The sequence below is a fragment of the Musca autumnalis genome, unplaced genomic scaffold (assembly GCF_047663935.1).
Source record: "Musca autumnalis isolate F117 unplaced genomic scaffold, ASM4766393v1 scaffold_3, whole genome shotgun sequence".
Lineage (NCBI taxonomy): Eukaryota > Metazoa > Arthropoda > Insecta > Diptera > Muscidae > Musca > Musca autumnalis.
The window spans coordinates 200991883-201005851 of NW_027411866.1; the positions used below are offsets into that span (position 1 = coordinate 200991883).

Genomic DNA, 13969 nt, shown 5'->3' on the forward strand with positions numbered 1-13969 from the left:
GCTCATGCCATGGCACAAAGCATGAGTTTGGTTGCGGATTTGTTGTTGATCGGAAGCTAAAACATCTGTTCTTGTTACAACACAGATGAAAGCAAAACTCTTCAATATAAGGTTCGTTTGAGCTCATGCTCCCACTGAAAAAAAGGACGAACAGATTAAATATATATTATACGAGCGCTTAGAAGAAACATATGACCGTTGTCCTGCCCATGACATTAAAATGATTCTAGGCGATTTTATTTCCAAAATTGGAAAGGAGAATATCTTTGGCCTAAAAGACGGGAAATTCTGTCTCTACAGTTAGACAGCTGACAGTGGATTGGGGCTAATAGATTTTGCAGCGACAAAAAACGTGGAAGGTAGCAGTATCAGATTTAAGCATGTCGACATTCATAACTGCGACAGGCTGTCTCCAGACCAAAAAACAGGAAATCAAATTGATCACGTTGTGATAGATGGAAGGCATTCAACGACTGTATTGGATGTACGCAAACATAGACTCGAACCACAACATTGTTACAGCAAAGGTACATACCCGATTAAACTTAGCAAATAAAGTACTAACAGACACAACATGGAAGTTGAACATCGGTCAACACTCCTCGTCCCGATGGCATATTGGCACAATGACAAGCTATTCCCCACTCCATGCGAAAAGCCGCACAATCCATACTTGGATACCAGAGACCTCCACCAAGGAACCCATGTTGTGACCAGGAGTGTCCTGATGCTACTGAAGAAAAAATGAAGCATACAGGGCTACTCTACTACAATCAGCAAAAACGCGTAGCGCACGAGAGAGGTATCTGGATAAAAAGAGGGAGGAGAAACGTCTTTTCCGCAAGAAAAAGAGAGAAATGGAAAAGCGGGAGTGTGAACAAATAGAGATGCACAGGAGCCAGAATGAAGTCCAAAAATTCTACCAAAAAGTGAAACATCAAACTGATGGCTTTGATACAGGCACCTGTAGAGAATGGTAATCTGGTGACAGATGCAGATATTGCTCAGGATATGGAAAAATAATTTATCCAAACTGTTGTTATCCAATATTAGCGAATGCGACGTAAATACCATAGATCCATTCCCTGATGATGGTATTGAATGTATACCGCCCGGCCAAGATGAGGTAAAAACAGCAATAAACCGGCTAAAGAATAATAAGACAGCAGGAGCCGGTTTCATAACAGCAGAGATGTTCAAAACCAGAGGCGACACGCTGCTAAAGTGTATGCATCAGCTAGTTAGCACCATCTGGCAGGAACAACGAGTGGAACCTGAGCATTCTGCGTCGCTCTAATTGTAGGGACATAAGTCTGCTGCCCATTGTAAATTAGATAGTGTCTGGGATTTCGTGGGAACGGTTAAAGCCTTTGGCCATCAAAATAATTGGACCATACAAAAGCGGCTTTAGACCTGGCCACCATTTACCTGATATTTTCGTTGCGGAAGAAGAATCAAGAGATACCGATCGACAACTATTTTTTTCGACCATAAAGCAGTCTTCGACTGCCCTCTACGTTCAAAAATATGTCAATCCATGGCTTTATTGGTATCCCCACAAAGCTCATTCGACTTTGTAAGATGACGTTAATTGATACTCGACCCTCAGTTAAAATAGGAAAAAACCCTTCAGGAGCTTAATAATAAAAGAGGTTTCAGACAAGGAGACAACTTTTCCTGTGACAGCCACATGTTACTTGCATAGTTCGAAGAAGAATCTGCTTAAGAGAACTAGCAGTAAACGGCGTAAAGACAAAATTGATGACATCGAAGCGCAATACGTCCATAGAATTCGAACCAAGTGTGGAACTTGGTTCCTATAATTGTGAGGTAGTTAAATACTTCGTCTACCTTGCCCCCGTAATAAACACAAACATAAATTGTAAAATAAGAAGACGAATAGATGTACTGGCTAATAGATGCTACTTTTGCTTAAGGAATGGGTTTAAGAAAGAAAAATAGCACTTTACAAATCATTGAGGTATGGTTCCGAAGTATGCGTACTTGCGCAAGCAGATAACTCAAAGCTTGGTGTGTTTGAGAGAAAATTTCATCGAAAAATCTACGGGTCAATATGCGTCGACGGTGAATATTGACGTCGTATGAACTTAGGTACCACCGTGGTGCAATGGTATGCACCCCATCCTTGCACGCTGAAGGACGTCGGTCCGTTTCCCCGGCTAGGTAACATCGGCGATAAACAGTAAGTCCCATATCATTGAGCTTAATATGAATCGGGGTGCACTCATTGATATGAGAGAAGTCTCCCTTCAGAGATGTTTGTGGAACAATTGTATGAACAACGAACTGTATCGACAATACAACGACATAAGTATAGTTAAACGTATCGAGATAAAACGATTGCAAAGGCTAGGCCATGTCATAAGAATTAGCGAAGATGAAAAAGGCGTATAAATACGGGCCGCATGGCGGTACACGCAGAACAGATTGGAGCAATAAAGCAAACACGAGAGATAAATGGACATTTTTTGTTAGTTCGACTTGCGGGAGAAATGTTCTGTAGAATGCCAACACAGTTAGGAAGGAAGTAAGATTTGATAGACGTTAAATTAAGTTTGGAAGAATTTTTTGAAAATTTTCTAGAGTTATCTTGCTCAATAACCATTTTAGTATGTGCTGGCAGGGTTTTTGGAGCTTTTTGGCCATTATTTCGGGAAGTATGGACTCACTCCAGAACATATTCTACCGTTGGGCAGCCTACTGAAAAAAGAATCAAAACGTTCCAAGAGTAGCTTTAACTTTGCTTTTCCCGAAATTTGTGCGAAGGTGCTCGAAGGAGTGTACCGATGCAGGCCATGTCCCATCCTGATACATGACTGGAAGAAATAATACGATGTACAAACCCTGGTTCGTGTCGTCAGGGTGTCTTGAAGTTTTTAGGCCAATATCTCAGGAAGTATGGACTTGCACGGAAAAAATATACCGTTGTAAAGGGAGCCGCAAGGACAAACCTGCTGAAAACAATTTCAAAACTATCCGAAAAGAGCTCTTAAACTGCACTCTATCCTAATTTTGTGTGAGAGGTACCCGAAGGAATGGACCGATATAGTCCATATTCCAACCTGATACATTACTAGATGAAATAATATGATGTGCACAGTCTGCATCAATCAGAAACTCCCTGCGAGAAGTATCTTGGGGATTTGTCATTTTGGTTGGTGCCGTCAGGAACTTTTTCTTTGAGCTTTTAGGCCATTATCTCAGGAAGTATGGACTTGCGCCCGAAAAGAATTGTACCGTCGTAAAGTGAGCCGCAAGACAACCTACTGAAAAAAAATATAAAACGATCCACGAGGTGCTCTTGAACTTCACTTATCCGAATTTTTGTGTGGAAGGTAGCCGAAGGAGTGGACCGACATAGTCCATATTCGAACCCTATCTATGTCTGGAAGGAATAATACGATGTGCAAAGTTTGGACTAAATCGATTGTTCCCTTCAAGAGTTATCGTTCATACCATTTTACAGAAAAATTTAGAACTTTTGTGGGGGAGGTACCCGAAGGAGTGAACCGATATTGCCAATCTTCGAATTTAAACTAAGTTTGGACAAAGTATTACGATAACCAAAATTTGGTTCGAATCGGTTGATTCCTTCGAGAGTTATCGTGCGCACCAGCCAACCAGACAGACAGACGGACACACCGAGAGACAGACAGACATACGGACGTACATGGCTAAATCGACTCCAAATTGTCTGAAACGAATATCGTCCGAACATACTTGGGGTCTAAAACCGTTATTTCTAAGAGTCACATTTTTGGTCGTATTAAAGCGTATATACCCTTTCTAGCCTGAAGGCTAAGGGCATAAAAAATAGGAAAAAATCGTTGGAGAATAAGAGTTTTTTGAAAATTAATATCCAATTAGTGGCCTTGCAGCGCAATGTAGAGCTCAATTTTCAAAGAAGAAGTTGAAGAATACACTTCAAAGATAAGGTTTCTAATGTACGATTTTTTAATATATCCACTGTATCCACCTCAAACGGTTGCTGACATTTTGAAGACTGAAAAATTTTATTATGCGTGATGCGCAGCTGGATTTATCTAAACGCTTAGTAACTATGTGATTGTAGTACTCGCGATTACGCATTTTTGCATGTATAACTCAAGAGTGCAACCTTCATAGGATCAGAGCCATCCACTATCAAAGTAGAAATTTTTGTGCAAACATGTTTCAAAAAAAAAAAAAAAAAAATATTTTTTGGTTTAAAATTTACAACAGCCATTCGATTTCCGTGAAAACCCGCGTAAATTGAGTTTTTTTGCATTGTGAATCTAATAAGCCAGATATGATACCCCTCAAATTTCAAAAATGTGCAAAACAATGTTTTTGAAAATATCGCATATTAAAACGCGTTTTCGATATGTCATTACTAAGCAAATATATATTGCTATACGTCTGCTTAAATTGTGCGAAAACAGATATTTAAAAGCTATTGCGGAGGTATAATAAGTATTTTCTAAAAATTGAGTACGATGCTACATCCACGGTTCGTAATAGATCGCACTGAAACGTCCGATTTTTAAATACAGCGAATCATCAGCATCATTTCATTTAAACGATTCCGGGGTTTATATGCATTTCAAAAGTTAACATATTCAATAGAAGTTTTGTTTTAATTCTATTTGGTTCAAATGGAATATTTAAAATTTTTCCTTCAACTTTTCCTATAAAAGCACAAAAAATAAAAGTACAATAATATGATTGTGGCCTTGTTATTCCTGATATTATGGTCCTATCGAGAGGAATGACTCCCAAAACAAGACTCCCTAATGGACTATGTCGGTCCATTCCTTTGGGTACCTCCTCCATAAAACTTTTCAGATTTTGTCCTAATACGTCATTGTCGTCAAGTACATACGCCCAAGATTCCGAAAACCCCCTAAACACATAAGTTGTTTTTGGGAAAAATGTGATTCAATCCACACAGGCTGAGGGTATATTCTGTCAGCAAAGCCGACTGATCCATTTTTATTTTTTTCTTCATATGTTTGCAAATAACGTGAATATTATAGCTCCAACCTTCCCGACTTAACACGCAGAAAAATATATTTTAGAAATATGTTTGGATCCAAACAAATATTTATTTGGGACTTATTGCAAACAAATATATGTTTGGATCCAAACATAATTTGTTTGTGTCCAAACAAATATATGTTTGCAATATTTTGTAACATATCTCAATTTAATATGTTTGGGTACCAACATATTTTTTATGGGTGGAGAGGATTTTTGTCAAAGAGAGTAACAACAGGGCTCTCACAGCTGCGGAATGCTGGTTTATAATAAAGAGCTGTGTGCATGGTGTAATGCGTAAAATACGTGTGTTTCGTGATTTGTTGTTGTTAACCAACGTAGCAAGAGAAGAGGAAAAGAAAAAAATTGTATTAATTACCCAGCAAAATTTGAAGGAAGGGGTTCCATGCGATGACGTGATTTCATGGCATCTTTTGCATTGGTTCGCACGAAGTCGTGAAAGATCCGATCTTTTCATCAGCATTTGAACCCATGCAAAGGAAGTCATGAAAGATCCGATCTTTTCATCAGCATTTGAACCCATGCAAAGGAAGTCGTGAAAGATCCGATCTTTTCATCAGCATTTGTTCCCATACCATCTATCCAATAGAGATGGATTTTGTGTTTTTATTTATAAATTTTTTTCTAAATATATAAGATTAATTGACGGAGACTCTTGATGCTGTCGGAGACTCGAAATTACAACCAACGTTGTTAAAACTCTCGTCGTAATGATAATGTCATTGCAAAGGGTTGGTGAAAATGACATGCCAAAGCATTGGTGGAAATGACAGTCCAAAGCATTGGTGAAAATGACATGTCAAAGCATTGGTGTAAATGACATTGGTGTATGTTTCACATTGAAATTTACGCACCCTTGCTCTCGGAAATTACCGACTGGTGCATGTGTTTGTATTTTTTTTTTTGTGGCTTTTGGGTTTGTATTTGTTTGCACCCAAACCTATAATTTGTTGCACCTAAACATATAAATTTTTTGCACCCAAACATATAGTTTGTTTGCACCCAAACATATATTTGTTTGCAGAACCCAAGCATATGTTATGTTTGTATGGGACTGATTGCAAACAAATATATGTTTGATGCCAAATATGTTTGGGACATATGTTAGAGAGGCGTTTTCCCCATGTATAAGCGTTATTATTTTAAGAAATATGTGAGTAAATACGTAAAGCTGTTTAAGATCAAAGTTAGTTACAAAAAAACGGATTTGGAACGACGATTTGTTTCCTAATTTATGTACCAAAAATATTTTTTTAAATGGGAAAGATTTTTTTTCGTTATATGTATGTCAATCCAATTAACGATAATATCATTACCGTGATAATAAACTTCAGTATAAACTTACTCTAACATAGTTTTTGAGACAGATTGTATAACTTCCGTTCTACATATACCAAAACGATGTACAACACTACAATACCAACCGTGCTGCCTATCTGCCATTTTTTCTAGCTTTGTTATTACAAGTTTTTTTTACTTCGTTAACAAGCTCTTGCATTTTCTCTTTGAATATATTATTCAAATACAGAAAAAATATTTCTTTTTTATTTACACCGTATATTTAATTGTTTAAAACGCTTGTGGCATGTTTTTACATTTTTTTGTTTTACCAAAAAACTCAATTGCCTTCAAAGAAAATTAAATTGTGTGCAATAATTTTTTTTCGCAATGAAAAAATAAGCTTTTTCTTCTTACGTCATTGATTATTTATGTGTACATGTGTACAGTGTAAAAATTTATTAAATAACCCTAAAAGTATGCCATCATATGTTGGTTTAACCTCATTAAATGTGTGCTGCTATAATCATATGATAGTTTTTTGTTTCTTATTCATACGTAATACGCCAGATTTTTCAATTAATTTCATATCCAGTTGGTTTTTTGCATCAAAAATTATTATTACAGGGCAACAGCTTAAATTGTGTCATCTTCTAAGCCACTGCATATTAAAGTTAATTTAGAGGAATTTGTTTCGACTTCAATTTCTATGCAAATGTTGGTTTTTACACATTACAAATTAATTGTTTTCTTTGATCTTTTGATCTTTGATTAAATGAATATATAATCCACAGTGGCACATGTATTAAAGACCGTTTACAGTAGGGTTTTGTTTTTGTAAATTCGACTAAAATGTGAAAAATACAATAAATAAGAATTTGTTTATCAAATATAATGAAGCTGTTTGAATAATGTTTTCTTTTCATTTTATTTGCAGGTATGTATCCAGTTGTGTTAATTGAATTTTAATTGCCGTAAGTTGTAGCTTTACAAAAATACATACAAATATTGCCAGAAATTGTACCGTAACCGTATAAAATCCTGTCCGATTAGGTTATATAAAAAATATATTGGAAGGCAAAAACTATTTTTGTGAAAAACTTCTGACATTTTACTTTTGTAGTTATGTTAGACATCCGAACGAATAAATTTTTTAAATTCTATCATTTGTGAAGGTTTGCGGATGATTATTACAAAAAATATATGGAGTAAATGCTAAGTTTTTAAGTACTTCGACTTTTTTAAGAATATTTATAAATAACAAGTAAAAAGTATCAGTCGGCTTTTCCGACAGGGATATACCCTCAGCCTGTGTAGATTGAAATACCTTTTTCCCAAAAAAAAAACTTATGTACTTAGGTGGGTTTTCAAAATTTTGGGCGTATGAACCGATAAAAGTATGGATAGGATTGAAGCTCAAAAATTTGCGGGGATATCGACAGATAGGGATATCGATAGATAGGGCTTTTATCTAGCCTACGAAAAACATAATATCGCTGTAAATAGGGCCACTAGCAAAACCTTAGGTAAAAATGTCCAAAGGATCCTCGAACAGACCCTTAACCACACAAAAATCTTGAACATTTGTGTGGGCGGTATCACAAGGATTGGACAGATAGGGCCAAGTTTGAACATAAACTAAGCTTCGACAATATTTAGAGACCCAAAATCGCGCGTACCATTTTAGCGAATATTTTCGAACTTTTGTGGGGAAGGTACCGGAATGAGTGGACCTATAAGCACCACCTTCGAATTTCATATAATATTCGAAAAAATATTACATATCCAAAGTGTGGACGAACTCAGTATTCGGTTCGTGTTCTCCAGCCACTACATATGGTGCCATAGGGGTTTTTTACAACTTTCGGGCTGCTTTCTCAATAAGTGTGAACTTAACTGTCTTAATTGACAATTGAGGCAGCGAATGCCAGTTGCTTCAGCAAAAACCAAAGTGATTTAAGAGCAGGTCTTAAAGTGAATTTATCCAACATTGTGTAGTCTCCCCGCCTTACCCCTTGGTAAACATCACCAATTTTTTCCCACTAATAAATTAAAGTTGTTTTAATAAAATATTAAAACAACGACTATGGGATTAAGCCTGACTATTTTGAAAAACAAAATAGAAGTCGTCATACCAAATAAAAAACGCAAACCTCCAAAAAAAAAAAAAAATAAATAAAATAAAATAAAATAAAACAAAATAAAATAAATTACAATAAAATAAAATTTTGATTTTTCAAAAATAAAATGAAATAAAATAAAATAAAATGAAATGAAATAAAATTAAATTGGAGAAAGTAAAGCAAAATAAAATAAAGTAAAATAAAATAAAATACAATAAAAGAAAACAAAATAAAACCAAAGAAAAGAAAAGAAAATAAAATTAAATTTTGATTTTTTAAAAATAAAATGAAATAAAATAAATAAAAAAATAAAATGAAATAAAATAAAATAAAATAAAATACAACATTTTTTTTGATTTATCAAAAATAAAATAAAATAAATAAAAAAATAAAATAAAATAAAATAAAATTAAATGAAATAAAATAAAATTAAATTGAAGTAAGTAAAGCAAAATAAAATAAAATAAAATAAAATAAAATAAAATAAAATAAAATAAAATAAAATAAAATAAAATAAAATAAAATAAAATAAAATAAAATAAAATAAAATAAAATAAAATAAAATAAAATAAAATAAAATAAAATAAAATAAAATAAAATAAAATAAAATAAAATAAAATAAAATAAAATAAAATAAAATAAAATAAAATAAAATAAAATAAAATAAAATAAAGTGAAATGAAATGAAATAAAATTAAATAAAATAAGAATATACTCTCAAATAGTTTAGGCTAAGTGTAAAATCGAGAAACATCGATTTGTATGATGCTTCGGAGTTTGGAAGTTCGGAATGGGGTGCTTCGCAGGGTGAAAGTTCGGAGGAGGTGGTTCGGAGGGTGAAAGTTCGGAATGGGGTGGTTCTGACGTTGGAAGTTCAGAATGGGGTGGTTGGAAGTTCGGAATGGGGTTGTTGCCAGGGTGGAAGTTCGGAGTGGGTGGTTGGTTTGAAGGTTGAAAGTTCGGAAAAAAGTAATTCGATCCTTATAATTCCCTAAACAGATTAAAAAAACTCGTCTACTGACTTCTTTGGTTACCCCTAAACATCTTTATAATATCCACGCCTATTGTCTTCTTTGGTTGTCTCTAAAAATCTTTAAAAAATCCACGCCTATTGTCTTCTTTGGTTGCCTTTAATTATCGTTAAAAAATCCAAGTTTATTGTCTTCTTTGGTTGCCTCTAAAAATCGTAAAAAAATCCAAGTTTATTGTCTCCTTTGGTTGCCTCTAAAAATCTTTAAAAAATCCACGCCTATTGTCCTTCTTGGTAACTCCTAAAAATCTTTAAAAAATCCAAGCCTATTGTCTTCTTTGATTGCCTCTAAAAATCTTTAAAAAATCCACGCCTATTGTCCTTCTTGGTAACTCCTAAAAATCTTTAAAAAATCCACGCCTATTGTCCTTCTTGGTAACTCCTAAAAATCTTTAAAAAATCCACGCCTATTGTCCTTCTTGGTAACTCCTAAAAATCTTTAAAAAATCCACGCCTATTGTCCTTCTTGGTAACTCCTAAAAATCTTTAAAAAATCCAAGCCTATTGTCCTTCTTGGTAACTCCTAAAAATCTTTAAAAAATCCACGCCTATTGTCCTTCTTGGTAACTCCTAAAAATCTTTAAAATTAACCACGCATATTGCCTTCTTTAGTTGCTCCTAAAAACCTTTAAAAAATCCACGCCTATTTTCCTTTTTGTAACTCCTAATCTATAAAAATCCAAGCCTATTGTCATTTTTGGTTGCTATAAAAATCCACGCTTATTTCCCCTTTGGTTTGAAGGGTGAAAGTTCGGAAAAAAGTAATTCGATCCTTATAATTTCAAAGAGCAAAATTTTTTTGAAAACTGAGCAAACTCAACTTATCATTAGAATCTTATCGCTTATCAAAAATAAAGGTTCTGTGGAATGCAAAAATTTGCGAATTATCAAAAATATTGCTAAATGCAAAATGAAAAGTTGATAAGTTGTTTCGGGGAATAGGGCCCAGGTGTAACTATACCCCTCTGGTCGTTTTCGAGGACCGAATGCTATAACTTATGATGAGCAATAAAGTCCCTAAGACGAAACGGTTATGATCTTTCAAAAGCGAGCTCATGTCATGCCTATAACTTGGAGTACAGCTATTTACCTCGGCAGTCCTACACCTAACTGCTAACTCCATACATTCCATGTACGGGTCATTAAAGTCAGGCTCAAGCGAGATAGGTATGTAGGTCACGACCGTGCTATTCTTCAAATTAATAAAGTCCAATACAAACTACTGAGGTGTCAGCTACTGGCCGCTACTTGGGTGTTGTGTGGTTCCTGATGAATTCTTTATTAAAGAACCCGCCACGTGGTCGTTCTCTTAACTGGAAGTCTTGTGTTGCGTATAACGAATATATTTATTATACATATTACTATTTATCATACGCTACGTATATATTTAGTGAGAAAATCATTTGAGTATTAATATAAATAATAGGGTTATGACTTTTTTGAAAAAATAATATGAAATGAAAAAAAAAAAAAAATTCTCACAAAATTTTTTCCTGTTGCACGAATGAATGACCTTTTACCTATTAATGACTAAAAGAAATTTTATTTCACATAAATATTGAAAAATTTCCCGCACAAACCACTTTTAATTGTTATGATATATGAAATAATGTTATATAATATAAAATTATATATATGTAATAATACGACGATGAAATAGTGAGAAACCAACGGTTATGTCATTTCGTTTACGTCGTGTGCTATACCTAGTCAAAAGTTCTGAATAATAAAAAATTTAAAAGCTTTTTGTGCGGTAACTTTTTTGCCGAATCACTTTATAATTAAGATTTTATGTAATCTTATGTAGAAGGTTAGGTTTGGGGATGTGTAGCCACCATAGTGACTACGCCACTCGGACACCTTTGGTCCATTGTGATCATCCATAAAGCAGAGAAAGATGTTGAGAGGTACCTGAAAATACAAAAAGAAACGAAAGAAAATAAGGAAAAAAGAGGGGGGAGTTTGGGAAAATAATAATAAATAGATTATTAAAAATAAATGTGACATGCAAGAAAAAAGGAAGTTTTCTAACCATCACCAATAACACCAGGTGATGGTTAGAAAACTTCCAGAGAACTAGTTACGCTTATGGGTTGCACCGTCCCAGCCAATTTAAATTTTTGATTATTAATGATTGTTGGTTCCATGTTTGAGTAGAAGGTTAAGCTTGGAGGAAAGTATACTCCAGTTAAACTATGTCGCTTTCGAGCTGTCATCGGGCAGCGGCATAAAATATGCTCGATAGTCTCCGTTTCCTCTTCATCTTCACAGAGCCTGCAAGAGACCACGCCATCATCCTGCCATTTGGTGGTAAATGCTCGGATGTTGGAATGACCGGTAATGACCCCCGTCAATACCCTAATTTCTGATTTGCTCAAATTTAAGAGTGAAGTTGTTCTATTTGTTGATAGAGTCGGCCAAATGGCCCTTGAGACGTTGCACCTTGATTCATTGTGCCATAGTTCTTTGGCTCGTTCTTCAAATAACGTTTCCACGCTCCGGAAAAAGTGGCATATGGGTGGTTTGATAGAATCAGTGGTTGCTAGACTTGTCGATTGCGATCCGTGCCTTGCCAGTTCATCTGCCTTCTCGCTTCCCATAATGGCACAGTGTCCCGGTACCCAGCACAGTCGGACTGCGTTTGTGAGGTTCTCCAAAGCAGTTCTACACTCAAGCACGGCCTCAGACTTGATGTTGGAGGATTTGATGGCTTTCAGAGCCGGCCTACTATCAACGAAGATAGTCACCGGTTCAAAGATTTCTGCATCCAGACTTTTAATCAACTCTGCAGCCATACTGTTCAACCAGTATGAGTGTTCGAGACAAAGCTGTTCGCAGTAGACGCCAGCTCCGGTACCTTCTTCCATCTTGGAACCGTCAATATCTTCAAATCTTTGGACTGGTGATATATAGTCGTTGAATTTCCCCTGCGGATTTAAGCTAAGGTTTGGTCCTAGCTCCAGAAGAATGCATCCATGTCCATAGGTGCTGTCGCGCCAACGATTCAATTCATGTAGCCTTATGGTACTACGTGCTGCTTGACCTTTGATGCTGAGTCTCATAGGCAAGAGGTTCAACATCGCATTTAGAGCCGATTGCGGTGTACTTCTAAAAGCTCCAGTTATCAGGATCGAGGCTGACCTCTGCACCTTGTCTATGTTGCCGGAGTTCGATTTATGTCGAAGCGCGTGCCACCAGACAAGGCGTCGAAGGATAAGATGGGTCTCACAACAGCATTATACAGCCAGTGTATAATAGCTGGATTCAATCCCCAGCTCTTCCCAATCGAATTCTTGCATGAATAGAGTGTAATCATAACTCTCTTCGTCCGTTCCTCAACGTTTCTTTTCCATCTCAATTTTGAATCCAGGATCGTACCTAGGTATTTGGCCTCAGGAGAGAGATGTAATTGTACCCCGTCCAGTATTGGTGGCACGAAGTCGCCGAGCTTTCGCTTTCTGGTGAACAGTACCAGTTCTGTCTTCGTTGGATTTACACCAAGGCCATTTGTAGAGAAGAACTTGCCAGTTATCAGTATAACCACATCGTCCGCGTACGCGACTACCTTAGTGCCCTGATTGTCGAATTCCGCCAACAATATAGAAACTCATCACGCTATGATACAGGGATATGAGGTTGTAAAAAAGTCATAACCCTGATAAATACATACACATTGAATGCCTCTGATTACTGGTCACATCTACATCGCTTAGTAGTAATCGATTTATTGATCTGTTGACCAATTTCACCGCACTAGACAATTTTAAATTACTCTGTCAGATTTCTCTGCCGGACTTGAAGACGCGAACTTCTGATTCGTAGCTAAACACTGTGTCACGCTTACGAACAGTACGGCGCACAGTGTGTCCAAATTCAATAGAGCAATATCTCATAAACAGAGCAACCGTTTTGGTCCAAACTTTTGATCTCGAAATATTTTGCACGAACTTAGTTTATGTTTAAAAGTGGGCCTTATCGGTCCACTTCTTGGGGTACTAACCACAAACATATTTTTGTTTAAGTGCAGTTAAAGGCCTGTTCCGGGATCCTTTGGAAATGTTTACCGAAGGTACTCCCAATGACCCTGTTTTTCGTGCCCAAGTCCATTCTGAATTCTGAAAACCCTCTAAATAAACATAATTTTGTGAAAAAGTGTTTTAATTCACGTAGGCTGAGGGTATATCTCTGTCGGCAAGGTCGACTGATACTTTTTTCCCTGTTATTTAATACAATTTTCAAATTTATAATTCGTAGTTTTAGACCATATTTCACAAAACCTCGCCAAATTTCCTTCTATAATTTTCCAATTCATTAATGCAGATGACTGCATTTTCCTTTCGTTGGCTGTGTCACACGAATCTTAATAGTTATGAGTTTATCAGATTCCGTATACTTTATACATATGTACGTATGTGCGTGAACTAACATTTTAACATAACGTGTGTTTGTATTTATAATTTAAGTTGTAAGTCGCTTCCTT

At 35.8% G+C, this 13969-nt stretch overlaps 1 protein-coding gene across 3 annotated transcripts in view; it reads left to right on the forward strand.

The window, feature by feature from the left end:
• LOC141398713 (neurobeachin-like) overlaps positions 1-13969 on the forward strand; it is a 906809-nt gene that overhangs the window by 517285 nt on the left and 375555 nt on the right. Inside the window, exon 3 of one of the 3 annotated variants that reach the window (XM_073976300.1) lies at positions 7274-8604. The exons of the other annotated variants lie outside the window; for them this stretch is intronic. Within the exon in view, the coding sequence (XP_073832401.1) occupies positions 7274-7294 (21 nt within the window). The 3' untranslated portion in view covers positions 7295-8604. Of the gene's footprint in view, positions 1-7273; positions 8605-13969 lie in introns of those variants that run through there. 3 annotated transcript variants of the gene reach the window in all.